This window comes from Semicossyphus pulcher, unplaced genomic scaffold (genome assembly GCF_022749685.1).
Source record: "Semicossyphus pulcher isolate SPU_LCO1_2020_fin unplaced genomic scaffold, fSemPul1.0.p SCAF_28, whole genome shotgun sequence".
NCBI classification, from domain to species: domain Eukaryota; kingdom Metazoa; phylum Chordata; class Actinopteri; order Labriformes; family Labridae; genus Semicossyphus; species Semicossyphus pulcher.
This window is the reverse complement of record NW_027211702.1, coordinates 4,470,214-4,484,593: the sequence shown is the minus strand read 5'-3', so window position 1 is coordinate 4,484,593 and position 14,380 is coordinate 4,470,214. Positions and strand designations below refer to the sequence as shown.

Below are 14,380 nucleotides of genomic sequence, written 5' to 3'. Positions count from 1 at the left end.
AACAGTTCAGTTTTCACCTCCGAGGTTGATCATCTGCTCATTTGGAGATCATTACGTGATTTTTGTGCGTGGATGAGTACACTACTTCATTAAAAATGTTCTTTTTTCAAGATTTCAGTGTGTTATGAAAACTGAAAAAAAACGGGAGTCTGTACCGGTCTGTACATGGTGTTTTATTTTGAAATGACCGGATGCTGTATGCTGTTTTCGTGTCTGACTTCCTGTTTAGAACGATCTGCTCTGTTTAGCTTGACGCGTGCTTGAAACCCTGTCAAAAATAGACCCAGCGTGTATCTTTAGCGGAGCAGAACGCAGAGATGCTTCCAGGACGCGCAGCGCGTGCTGTGGAATCACAAGGATTGACTTGAATGGGCGCGATCGACTCCAGAGGTCGCAGCGCACATGGAACGTGCCGGAGACGGATCCTGTGGAATTTGAGGGTTAGCAGGCAACCCATCAGCTGATGCACAAATGAGCTGGAAACAGGGTCGTGTCGTTGCCTTATTTCTTCTCCTCCTCAGATCAAAAGAAGCTCTTTCACCTCACTGTCTTGCCAGTGTTGCTGCATCTTCACAAAACAAAGAACAAATTCACTGTAGTGTGTTGTTCTTCTTTATTTACGCGACAGCAGCCGGAACTTCAATGCACGTCATAGCATCGCGCAGAAATTGGCGTGTCAACCCAGGTTTCCCATCAATGCCGATCGGATCTGAGGCAAGAATTACCCGGGTCTACTGCAGAGTCATTTGACCCAGGTCTGAATGCTGATTGTTACCTTACCCACTAAGCAAAAAAGCCGAGTGTTAGCAGGTTTTTTGACCAGTGGGAAAGGGGCTTCACAGATGGCACCAAGGTGGCTAGATCCAGCCCAGAGGACGAAACACAGGCCCAAGACCACTGGAGGATCACCTCCCTGACCTCCACGTTAATTAAGGCTCAACTGGGTATGGTTACTTTATTCCCTGTTCTTATAAATATTTGTCCTCCCAGTGGTTCAAAGTTCCTGTGCAAGTTAGAGTTGTAAACATCAGTGTTTTCCACGTGCTTTAAGCTCAGAGACAGGACAGAGTAAACTACAGACCACTGGCTGCACAGATGACGGCAGCCACACATGCAAGTGTTTCTTTGGCAAAGCTATCTGTGAATCAGGAAACTCAGTAAATCATAGAGAGTTGAGGCAGAGTGACCAACATATTTTCTTATTTAATATTAACAGGTTTAGCAAAATCAAGAAATAGGCCCGGCCTTCAGATGAACACCCTGGCCAGTCTTTAAAAGTCTTTAAAATACCTGGCGTTCTGCTTTTGTCCAAGTCAACACAACTTTAAAAGTTCCTTTTTGTTGCTTTAATTGATTCATCAAGTCCTCAGTATCCCTATCCAACCAGTCATGTTGTGTTTGTTGACAGAAGTCCTCATCTCCTCCGTCCTTTTATAATGTGTGAGACCAAAGAGAGGCTTACTTATGCTCTTCTCGTGCTTTCTGATACGGTGTCCATTCAAAGTGCATGTTGCTGAAAACATGCAGTAGTTATGTTTTCTGACAGATACTAATCTTTTAATCAAACGATGATAAACACACTGCTGACTCCCTCGCAGAGCCTCATGTGACTACTGCAGTTTCAGCCCTGCATGTGGGGAGAATCTACTCAAATGACTAATGAACAGTTTATTATTGTTATTAACTGATTATATTTAATACACTGGAGCAAGAGAAGAGAAGGTGACGGAGAAGGTGTTTATTAGTGAAGCATGACATACCATCAGTGGAGCACATGAGGAAAGCAATAATATGAGCACAGGGACAAAGACAGAAAGATGCACATGTTATTCTGAGACAGAAACACGCACAGGGGAAAAGAACTTTATATATAAGTCCACTTGATGTGTTCTTAGCCCCTTTGGTCCATTTTTGGAGACAATTTTATTGAACTATGAAATGACACTTTTTTCCTAATAAACACGTTCACACCACTCTGACGTGTTTTTGTTCCCATCGTTGGAAACTGTAGGAGGCCGAACATGAGACTCAGCGTCCCAGACCAGGCCATCCTACACTCATCCTCCACACGTGATGTTTTTTACTCTTTTAAGCCAGCGGTTTGTCTTAGCTTACATTAGTCTGGAGTTCAGTGTGCCTCCAAATGTAGCCTGGTCAATAGCCCACAGTGGGCATGAAAAGAGCCACACCTGTGTATGAGAACTTTTGATTTTTGTATGTGCACATCTTTCTTATAGTTTTGACTACAGATTTAGACTCTCTTTGTCCTTAGATTGTCCCAAACAGAATAAACCATCGTATGAAGTTAGTGAATAAAATATGCATGAACATCGTTGATATTCTGTGACAGCAAATCTACAAAAATAATGAGTTTAAAAAACATAGACAATAATAAAAACAATTTATATAACCTGTTCAAAAAGTAGGACAATGAATTGTATCTGTATGGCACATTCATCATTGGCACAGACGCAGCCATAATGATGGTCTGCTCTGAGACCGTATTGAGTAGTAACGAGTACGACTGATGAGGCTTCTCTTTGGGGGCTTTGATGTTGCGTGTTGCCATAGCAAGGAGCTTGACTGAGAGGCCAGTCATCCGGTCATGACGATCACATACCGGGGAGCTTTTTGAGTCGCCCAATCATGATTCCCAGTTTGCGCTGCGTACGTACTTGATAGTTAGACGTTTGACAACATTGATCAACTTTTATGATTTGATATTTAACAGCTAACATTCAAACTTAGGAACACACACAAGTCATCTGAGTCATCATGCCTCAAGTCAAGTCTCAAGTCATTTATTTTTTGTCAAGTCAAGTCGCAGTGACTCGAGTCGACTCAAGTCCAAGTCACCAAGCCTCAAGTCCACATCTCTGCTACTCACACTGACTCTTTAAAAACAATAACGTTTTAATAAGGTTTTAATCTTCAGTTCTCAGACAGCGACGGGTTTTCGGGGTCATACAAGACCGAGCAGGACGCTCCAGCTGAGTTTCATGTGCGACATACCTCAGTGTGTCGGTAAAGAAAGCTTTGATCTGTGCTGCTGTAATTGTAGGTTTAGGACTCATCAAACTGTCAGAGACCAACATGTCTGTACCACCGGAGTGATGACACACTGTGCATCTGCAAACACACTGTGTGCGAGTTAACCCAGTGACTAACGGTTGAGGACAACATACATATTCTGAGCCCTGCGTGTGTTCTCTGAGTTTCCTTCATTTGTGTCTGTAATGAATTCGTGTTTAAGGTTTAAAAACTGCGAAAGCAGGACGTACAGTGACTCTTACATGGCCCCATCTCCCTATAGTGAGCCACGTTGTTGTGATGTTTTGTCCTTAAGCATTGATGGGATCCTGTCTTGTTGTGTTGTTTCTGCTCATTGTAACCATCTTGCATCTGCATATTAATAAATTATTAGTCCATAATAGAGTCGTGATTTGGAATCAGAGCTTCGCAGTAGAGATCAGCAGATGGAGCCGCGATGTCCCGCCCTTTCCAATAACCAAAGTACACATTTAACTTACCGAAAATATTGTGTTGGTCTGAAGCAGATATTCAATGACTGTAGTGTCAGTGTTAGTTACGTCTCCTCTCGTCGTTTCTCCCAGTGTTCATTTCGTTAACGAAAATTTAGTGATCTATTTTCCATGATGAAGACGAGACGCTGACAAGCTAAAAATAGATCGTTGATAATAAAATCTCTGACGACACGTATGTATTGTTTTCGCTAACGAGACGAGAGGACTAAAATCTTTCATTCAGCACGACATTCAAAATGCATATTTTCCCCCACTCCATAAGACATTGTCCAGTTTTACTATAAAAAGTGAATAAACGTGTATTCTTTAAGGGAATTAGTTTCATTCTGAATTCAGGATGACTACTCTTCAATGTCTTACCTCCCGAGAGGTTCATCTATCAGACGAACCTTATTATGTGTACTAATTGGTGGGTGGTAGGTTTTTATGTTTAGAACTGAAAGGGGGTCTCGGTGGGTTGCATCCAGACAGACATGCATTCTTTGAATTCTTGTGTAATTAAGATCTTTACACCTGCAGCATCGTTGAGACGAGAGAATCATCAAACTTGATTGAGTCATAAATCGAACGTGTCTGTGTGTGTAAATGTCTGACACACCGGCTTACTGGTGGGGTACGTATGCAATACCCACAGACACGCATGTGGACATAAACAACTTTGCACACCCACATAAATCAGATTCATGTTGTAGAGACAGAGCGGTAGACACAACATAAACTTAGGAGATTTAAGTCTTTTAAAATAAAAAGAGAAAAGCAAAGTGTAGAGCGGATCTGGTTGTTAGTCTGTTTTGTGCAGCACATTCCCACGGAATGAGCAAAGTTTGAATTTTACTTACATTTACTGACATTATCCCCCCGACACAATGTCAAACATTTTCTTTCTCCTCACATTATTATAAAAAGGCTGCCTCGTAAGAACTGTTGCAAGATCAAAAATGTCCTAACCATGTGCTGCCATTCTGTCAACCATCAAATCACTTTGAAATGTTGGTTGTCCAAAAGTGATAATCTTGAAGATTTTTATTGATTGAGCCTATGGCCCACTGATGAAAGCCTTTGCATTCACAGTATTACAGACTGGGTGTCTGTGGCGACTTCCACAAAAAAAATCACAAGTGGCGCCCAGTTAGTGACGCGTTTTCCATCAGCCAGCAGTGGTTGGTCTGCCAGAGAGGGTAGGCGGAGCTAAGCGGCTGCTTTTCCGCTCTCTGCAAGTGTTACGAGTAAACAGTAATCTACTATGGCTGAACAAACAAAGAAAAGATGGATGACTACAGATACAACTTCAAAAAGAAGTGAAAATCCAAAGAAAAAGAAACAAACTCGACGCTCAGATGAAGCAAACAGTCTGAAAAGGAAAGCGTCCATCGGCAAGGAAAATCAAGAGTTACAACCGGAGCCAGACGTGGACGTCACACATGCAGCAATGTCTGGATATCTGGGAAGTGTGCTCCTGTAATTACTGTTTAGCGCCATAGGTGCCATCAAAGAGAACGAAACAGACCTTCGAGATGACAACTTTAAGAATTTAAAATTCTGCCCTGTGCGTATCTGTCTCCTGCTGTGTAGCGAGGAGCCTTTGGAATTTGCATCCAAATGCTGTCAGAACTTCTAAAAGAATTGCCGGCATAGCCTCCATATTTCTCTACTAGAAAAGGGCAGAAAAAGGCGCAGAGAAAACTTGCAAAAAGAAATAAACACCCGCAAAATAACAACTATACTAATTAGCAGGGAATAATGTCATCCATTGACCTCTGTGTTTGGCACAGTAGTGTAGATAATTTGCAGTAGGATTACTTACTTTAAAATTACATATGTAGAAGATTCATACAGGATTCAGATCACAGACTTCCTCCACTGTTATTACAAGCTCCCCATAATGCTCGTCCTGTGCAAATTAAAATAAAGACTTCTCCACTGCCAGGGCTTCATGCTTGCTTCTTTTAAACTTTAACTGGAAAATTAAGTGAATATTCGTAAACAGATGTGTATATTTACTTATAACTTCTATAAGCTCTTAGAAATATATATACATTTGGATATACACAAACCATACTCATAAAGATCACAGAGACAGTTCCATGCCTCTCCTCCCTTATTCGACAGCTGAAGACAAATCAATCTGTTGCTGCAGACAAATTCTCAATTATCCAGACAGACGAAGTCAGATGAGTTTCTTCTGTCTGTGAGGAAGCTGAATCACTGTCATACCACCCGCCACTATACACTGATGTTTTTTCCCAGAGCCTGTCACTGCATGTCCTTAAATTAACTTCATACTCCACAAGTGTGTGTGTGTGTGTGTGTGTGTGTGTCTGTAAAGTGAGAGGAGCAAAAAAGTGCTCACACTTTTCTGTCTGGGCTGTAAATGTCTGCAAGTCTTTTGCATGTATTTGTCTTTGCATTGCGTGTGTGTGTGTGTTTGTGTGTGTGTGTGTGTGCCCCCACACCACCACAGCAAAACCACAGGAAGAGTGGGAGAGAGAGGAGAGGTGGACCATGGAGTGGTTAACCTCATGACATCACATGCTCCGAGCTGATTGGCTGCTGCCCGAGGCTGGAGGGTTTATAAACCAACCAGGGGCCTCGTTTCAGGCATCAGCATCACTGAGCAGCGAACAACATCCAGGGAAACCCAGGAGATAAACTAAAGACAAAACCACTTCTGCCTGTTTTTGCTCCACTGTCTGCTGAACTCCTGAAGCTTCCTGCGACTGCAAACAAGGTCAGTACGAATATGTATGTGTAACTGAACACTTTGTTTACTGTTACGGTCTTATGACAAACTGAAAAGGGTTAAAATCATCAGAATTTATCACATTTTTCCAAAAATCAAAGATTGTTTTGAGATGCACTTTGTCAATTATTTGCAGTCCTTAAACAAAAGAAAGTTTTATTGTGAAAGTCTCGTCAGTGTGGATAAACTTGCACAACACCCACAGGAGGGTTTGGTTATCCGCCATAAAAGCTCTGCATTTTATTGCAGTTAATTATGACTTCTTATTTAAGACATTATGGTGGTGAAAGAGGGCCAGTGATTCAGACATCAGAAGGAGAAGGCCGCGTTTGATTGGCTGATTAGTGTTGCAGTGACAACAAGGCAGGAAGGGGAAGCTGTAGGCAGCAGGAAAATAGTCTCTTGATAATGTGACACATTACCAGGACCAGCCCTGACTAACCACACTACGTAAACACATGACAACACACACACAACAGTGTCTTTAGCGGAAGAGCCCAAGAGGGTTTTAAGAGGCTCTAAGTGTAGGTGTTTCGTTCTGTAAAGAAAGACCAGAGTCCAGCAGGCCTGGGTCCCCTCAGCACAAACTCTGACTGAGAGCTGAGTGTTCAGTTTGACCTTTGCCCCTCAGATTGCTTTTAAAATAATAGCTGGGAAAAATTGGAGCATGTAGGTGGAAGAGTAGCTGAAGATCACTGTTCTCAAAATAGACCCTCTATTTAAGTTTTCTTACTTATAACTGCTTTGAGACTACCAAAATAAGAGGGAAAAGATTGTGCGGAAAAAAGCTGAGACAGTGGTGTTTTTCTAGCACAAGGTGCAGACAGAGATTTATTTGGTGTCTGCATTATTGTGAAATTAAAACTATTCCATACACTTGCAACGTCATTTTAACTATATATCTCCCAGTTATTTGGGCTTAAAATTCCTTAATCGAAGCTATGGCTGCGAACAACCCCGTGGCCTTGTCACAGGTCGCATACATGTATGCTAGCAGGTCAAAAAAGGCAACATTTGTTGTCATTTACATGTTTTTATTTTTGCAGTAATATACCAAGATACAAGAGAATGAGACCTGGCATGGAAGTTATAGCTTTAGAGCGTTTGGTTGTCTGCTTTAGTAACTTTTGGACAGAGGCAGGCCAATCATACCCCCCTGCTTCCAGTCTGCATACCACGCTAAGTAAAGTCTCTGCTAGCTTTAGCTTTTCATTTTATTAAATATATATAATTGGTAATGACCCTTTAATATAACTCCTGGAAAGAATGCTTATAAAATGTCTTAAATGAGAAAATAACCTCAAACTACATGCCCTTACTCTTACTATACCCTTAACTTAAACTTGTAACCTTAAAACTAAATGGCACTCTCAAACAGCGCTTGGACAAAGTGAGGACCACAAAAATGATTCTTACTCCAGAGGTCTGAAACACAAAGTGGTCCTCAAAAGACAGACTTACAAGAACACAAAGACACAGATACCATTCCTGCTACCGCTACCAACGCGCTTCCAAAATCCTAAACCAGATCTTAAATCTCAAACAGCCCTTAAATTACTGGAAGAGTGTTTAGACATGTGTCCTCTCAAGGTCCAAAACTCATTCTAGTCCTCACAAAGATAGACATACAAAAATACACACACACACACATACAGCCATAAGGGCGTCTGTCATGTTCCTGCAGTGCTGTGGCTTTCCAGTTATAACCTGGTGAATTACATAGTATAGGAAGAGTCCATCATTAAAGATGGAAGCAGACACACAGACTGCTCCTCCCAAAGCATACATGAAAAGCAGAGTTTGTTACAGTCACAGAGTGAAGACACGAAGTATGGAAAAGTTTTCAAAGCTGCGGTTTACAAAGTTTACAGCAGCAACAAGAAGAGGAGCGTATGACGCTGAAACTGTTCACTGTTTACATGTTAGTTAGACTACCAATTTGGCATCATTAATACAGTTAGGCTTTGTGGGGCGGGACAGAGCTCATGTGTCATGTTCCTCCATTGCCATGAACAGAACACTGTAGTTTAACTTTGACTCGATCACATGTTCAACATCCTGCTGCCTACCACAGCACACATAGTTTATTACTCCTCTGCTGAAAGTAGTCCCCAACAAATGCGCTACATCCTCTCTTTAAAGTAATGTTGGTGAAAAGGTACAGTGCCCAACTGTTTCCAGAAATGACTGAGTGTCTTTTGAAAATTGGTCTATAGATTTCTGCCCTTTTCTTTTATACTGAGGCTCATTCGGAGTGGAAGAACTTGAAACAAGTTCATGCGATATCCTGGCTGATTACGTAATAAATGCATGTCCTCAGGCCTAAGACAAGGTGCATACGATATGTAATTTTCTGCAGTGTAGATGGATTTATTCATCATTCATCTCTGCACGAGAGCAGTTAATTTTAATCTAGGATAGTAAACATGCAGATTGATACTCTAAAAGTGCGACTGTCATGTGACTGTAATGTAAACCGGATTCAGACAACTCTAAACAAAACTGAAACCCTTAAATCTTTTCAGCCAAATGCTCAGCGACTACTTACATCCTTTTCTAAATCGTACCTGTTATTTCCTTACACCCTTCTGAAAACCAGACACATCCGGTCTCAAACAAACCACGAACCCAAAACGATGTGATTTCTAGTGTGATGACAGACAAAATGTTTCACGGGATCGAAACAGAGTTTTCAGGGGCACAAAACCTCTCATTTAGCTCTGTATTTAAGGACTTAATGACTTCCTGTGACATGTGAACATGCAGCCTCCATTTTTAGGAAGGAATCTGGGCGAGGGGATTTACTGACGAGGCGCGCAGCTCATTTTTCAGTTTGACATGTCATTGTGTTTCCTGTTAAGTTACGGCCTCCAGAGAAGTATTTCGGTGCTGTTCGATCTGTGCACATCGTGATTATGTTCTGTGGTTTATGGTGTTTTATGATGTGATGATGAGGGTGTTTTACTGTGTGACTTCAACCTGCGTGCTTCTGGTTCTTTCCCATTTCAGACACCAAACTGTGACACAATGAAAGTGGCCGTTATTTTCGTTCTGCTCTTCGCCACAGTTCTCTGCCGGCCGGTGAGTCACTTTTTCTGTCGAGTCCAAACTTCTAAGATACATTTTGTCCAACTGAAACAGCAGCTTTGTTCTTAGATGATGACATTTTAAACATTAGTTTTCAGCTTCTGCCTACTTTCAATTCAATTTGTTGTTTTCCTTTTAGGCGAGAAAAGTTTCTGTCAGCAGCTCAGAGAGCTCAGAGGAAGTGGTGAGTATCTGCATTAATACAGACAGAGAGAGAGATACAGGGAGAGAGAGTCTTCGACACTGACTGATCTCTTGTCCACAGGTGAGACGACCAGCTGCTCAACCCGCCAGAAAGCAGGCAGCAGTGGTTCCTCAGGCCCATGCAGCACCTGTACAGGTAAAACTCCTTCACCTTTGTGTTCAGCTTAGTCTGTTTTACAATCCAACCAATACAATAAAACCAGAAAAGGTAAAACACGAGTATCAAATCTGTGTATCTCTGTGGTGTTTCAGAACGTTGTAGCAGCAGCTGCAGCCAGCTCAGACGAGAGCACAGACAGCTCAGATGAAGACCAGGTGAGAAATGTCAAATAAAATCTGCCACAACTTCTCAGGAAACATCTTTGTTTATTTTCGTTTTTTTATGATTTTTCGTATGTATAATTTTGCATCAGGCGGCAGCAGAGGCTCCAGTCGAAGTCAAATCTGACAGCTCAGCCACGGCTTCGACTCCAGACACAGCCTCTGTCAACAGCGAAGACAGCGATGATGACGACGATGACGATGAGACCGAGGAGAGTGTGAGTTAAAAAGCAGGCAGGAAATTTCATCCAAACGCAAAATCACATTTTCTCTGAACAACTCTCTAAAAGCTCTCCTCCACCTTCTGTATCTCCAGGAAACCGAGGAAGACGAGGATGAGTCTAGTGACAGCTCAGAGTCGGGAGAGTCCTCCACCGCCGTCCCCTCCACCCTCACCCCTGTGATCGTCACAGAGGAACCCGTACCAGAAACCACTGAAGCACCAATTGCACCCACCATCGTCACAGACCAGGAGACAGCCCGTGGAGACAGCTTGGGAGGATACCCCAGCGACTATAAGACCATTATCTACGTGGAGGACAAATCCTACCACAAAGTTCCTGCTCCTTACAAGTCTTACGAGTTCGTCAACACTGGGAAGAAGATGGCCTACGACATGACAGAAGGCAATGATGTGGAGAAGTCCCTGCAGGTGTATAAGGTACAGGTTCTTAGGAGTGTTAGTAAGCCAAAATAAGATCCCAATCTGTAATATCCGCTGCTGCAGGCAAATTATACTGTAAACCTCCTCCCTTAGTGCAGTTTGTACCTTTAACCTTCAGATAAATCATACAACTAATCCTCACATCCCTTCTATGCCTCTCCTTTAGGCTATTCACGTCCACTCTGATCTCCTGGAGGAGGACACCAGCACCCCTGAGGTGGAGAGCCAAGGCTTGGATGCATCCTCCGGCATCTCTCAGGACCAGGACCTGAGCCCCCGCCAGGCCTCCCTCACAGAGGAAGAGGACAGCGCTAGCGCCAGTGATGCCACCACCAGTGAAAGCGAGAGCTCCAGCACCCCGGAGGAAGAGGAGGAGGAGGAGAGCGCCAGCACGGCCAGTGACAGCGCCAGCACCAGCCAGGAGTCAGAGAATGAGGAGAGCCAGAGCAGCGAGGAGGCCACCGCCACACCCGGAGCCGCTGACAGCGACTCCGATGAGAGCGAGAGCAGTGAGAGTGACTCAGATGAGGAGGGGGCGGCACCTGACATCACCACTGACATGCCAGTGGTCATCACCGCCAAATAAACCCCATCCATTCAGGAAATGGAGTGGATGGTTGTGTCCGATAGATTCACATACAGCGCACACATCGCTGCATCCAGGCGCTAAAGAACCCTCCAGGGCCACTTTCCACTGCAGGGCCAAACTGGGACAGTCCAGGCCTAATTCTATAGATTTCCATGTGTTCAACCGATATTTCTGTGATTATTTGTGCATCTTTTTGAGGCAGAAATTCTTGTTCACTTGGGTTATATTTAAATAAATGTATTATTCCTGCAACCTGTGGTCTTGTTAGCCTGGTAAGTCCCATGTTTGACCCTGCAGGGGAAATGTGGTCAAACTGACGACTGCTACCTGCAACAGGGGGACGATAGACCTCAAAGCCTTTGCCCCTCCCCTCTCCAATCTGTTACTGCATTGTAGAAGGTCAAAACTGGAAAAGAATGAAGAGCAAAATTGAGTCCTGATATCTACACTAGCACAGCACTGCCTTAAGTCCATTAATTAATTACTGCAATATATGAACCTACATGGTTTTGTGCTTATAAAACATGAGAGAAAAGTGCACAGTTTATTTATATCTAGTAATCCTTTTATGCATTATAAAATCTGAATTTATTAAGCCATACATCTGCTGCCTGTGTGGCTTAGCTTTGTTGCTCGCTAGTATCGAATCAGCTGGTGTAGATAACAGGATGCTAAAGAGAAATCCAGCACAGGGTTCAGTCAGGTACAGATGCAGTACACGTACACGTACACAACAGTCCTGTTCATTTGCACAGTTTCTACCTACACTACATGTTGTTTGTCCCTTGTTGTTTACTGTAATGTATCATATTGTACCATTTCTAAAATATTAATAAAGTTCTTTTTCATAAAAAGAGACGTTGTTTACATGTGTATTATATGTATAGAAAGAGATGGCAAGCATAAAAGAGTCATGAAACAATATACACAAATTAAGAAGTTAAAGGGACTATGTGTGGCAGAAGTTTGTTCCAGAACCTGACCTAGCTCTTATTTTGAAAGAATCAATCAGTTAGTTTTCAGTTGTGATGAGAGGATCACTTTTTTGTCAGTGTGTTACATATAGAGCTAAAGCCAGGGGGCGCTTAGCTTAGCATAGCATAAAACCTGGAATCAGGTGGAACATCTCTTTTCAAAGTAAAAAAAATAATGACTACCAACATCTCTCAAGCCCACTTGACTTAACTTCTATACAAACAGGGAGCCGGTTTAGCTTAGCAGTTAAATTGTGCGACACATATTCAGTACAGGCCTTCGTATGCTGGCCCCGGGCTCGACTCCCAACATCGGGCCCTTGCTGCGCGTCATCCCCGCTCTCCCTTCATTTCTAATAAAAAGGCATAAAAGGCAAAAAATAACTGCATAAAACATGTATACAAACAAATATGTAAAGGTTGCCGCATGGATAGTTAGCAGGCTAGTTGCATCCCCATGAGTTCAGTCATTATACTAAGCTTGGCTTACCCCTCGAACCCACAGGATCCGTCTCTTGCGCGTTTCGTCTGCGCCGCGACCTCCGGAGTCGATCGCGCCCATTCAAGTCAATGATCGTGATTCCACAGCACATGCTGCGGTGCGTCCCAGAAGCGTGTCTCCGTTCTGCTCCACTAAGGATACGCACAGGGTCTATTTTTGACAGAGGCCGCTTCAAACACGCATCAAGCTGAACTGAGCAGATCTTTCCAAACAGGAAGTCACACACGAAAGCAGCATACAGCATCCGGTCATTTCAAAATAAAACACCACGTTCAGACCGGTACAGACTCCCGTTTCCCGTTTATTTTAAGATCAACAACACTGAAATCTCGAAAAAATAACACTTTTAATGAAGTAGTGTACTCCTCCATGGTAGAAGCACAGAAATCATAGAATGATTTCCAAATGAGCAGATGATCAACCTGGGATGTGCAAACTGAACTGTAGTTTGTGTGTTGCTCCGCTAACATTGATGTTATCGCGTGATTTCTCAATTCTTGCACGATAATGTAGTTCTCCCGCGATCTTGTGATCTTGCGAATCCAGCTGCTTGGGCCAGCGCTCCGCTGCGCTGCGGACCAGACACGCTTCCTGTGGGCGAGGACTCGCGCCGTTGACGGATCAGAAACACGGCGCAGACGGAACGCGCCGCAGATGGATCCTGTGGGATCGAGGGGTTATTCCACAACTCCAACTCTGTACTTATCACGCAGGATTCAAGCAATGCATACAGAGCTTAATCATCTGCTGCAATAAGTTAGTAGCCCATCCATCAAGCTTAAAGCTCCTGTGAGGAACTTTAGGTTTGAGTTGATGTTGGCGCCCCCTGTGAACAAAGTCGTACCTCTTATCTCTTTGCTGATTTTGTCCTGTACATGCTTAAGTGGTGGTTTTAACATCTCATCCTGCTTTCTTTAACAGTCACATGTATCACTTGCTCAAAATTTTCACCGTGGAAAATGTAAACAAAGGCAGCGTGCAGTTAATCGCTTCGTCTGTCACCTACCCCGTCTCAAGAGGTTTCAGGCATTAAAACTAACTATATAGAAATAATCAATCTCGTCACTGATGGTCTGGTTTGCTGTTGTAGCTCATATAGAGTCATCAGAATTAATTTCAGTCTGTTTCATAACCAGCAAAGAACTCACACACGATCACCAATGATAAAGCTCACCCTTTAAAACAAATAACAATATGAAAGCAGCTAAATTAACTTTCATTAGTTATCCAATGCATATTGTACCCATTAATTACTATAACACGTTTCCAAATCAGGCTCCCAGGTAAGTCATGGCCTGCTGCAAAAATATGTTGATTAAAACTTGTTAAGTGGGGCTCGTTTTGAGAACCCAGGTGCAGAACACAGTGACTGCGGTAAATGGTGCAATGAATTTATTCTGCACATTTTGCTTTTGTTTGCATACTACATACTACATTTGGGCCAAATCAGTATGTACTGCTAGTATAGTATGGCATTACGAGCACAGCAAGAGAGCCTACTGGCTAGGGTGAGGCAGAGGGATTGACAAAACCAGAGACTAGCAGTGAAAGTAAGACACGGACACAATAATCAGTGCACATTACAATCACTGTATAATTGTTTGGTGACATTGAAAGAACAGTTTACACTTACACTCAAAATGTACTAATACTATGCATGTCCTGAATTTGCCAGTCAAACTGGTTGAAAACCTGCAGAAATCTTCAGAACAACCCACATTGTAAGAGTGAATCCTCCAGAAATCTAACATTAA

At 42.9% G+C, this 14,380-nt stretch overlaps 1 protein-coding gene across 1 annotated transcript; it reads left to right on the top strand.

Annotated features, from left to right (window-relative positions):
* The first annotated feature begins 9,312 nt into the window (after window positions 1-9,312).
* On the top strand, window positions 9,313-11,392 carry spp1 (secreted phosphoprotein 1). The gene is made up of 7 exons (XM_069677363.1): window positions 9,313-9,366; window positions 9,512-9,556; window positions 9,638-9,712; window positions 9,829-9,891; window positions 9,990-10,115; window positions 10,223-10,558; window positions 10,728-11,392. Exons 1-7 carry the CDS (start codon window positions 9,313-9,315, stop codon window positions 11,145-11,147), a joined length of 1,119 nt encoding a protein of 372 aa, XP_069533464.1. The 3' UTR covers window positions 11,148-11,392.
* Window positions 11,393-14,380: the final 2,988 nt, after the last annotated feature.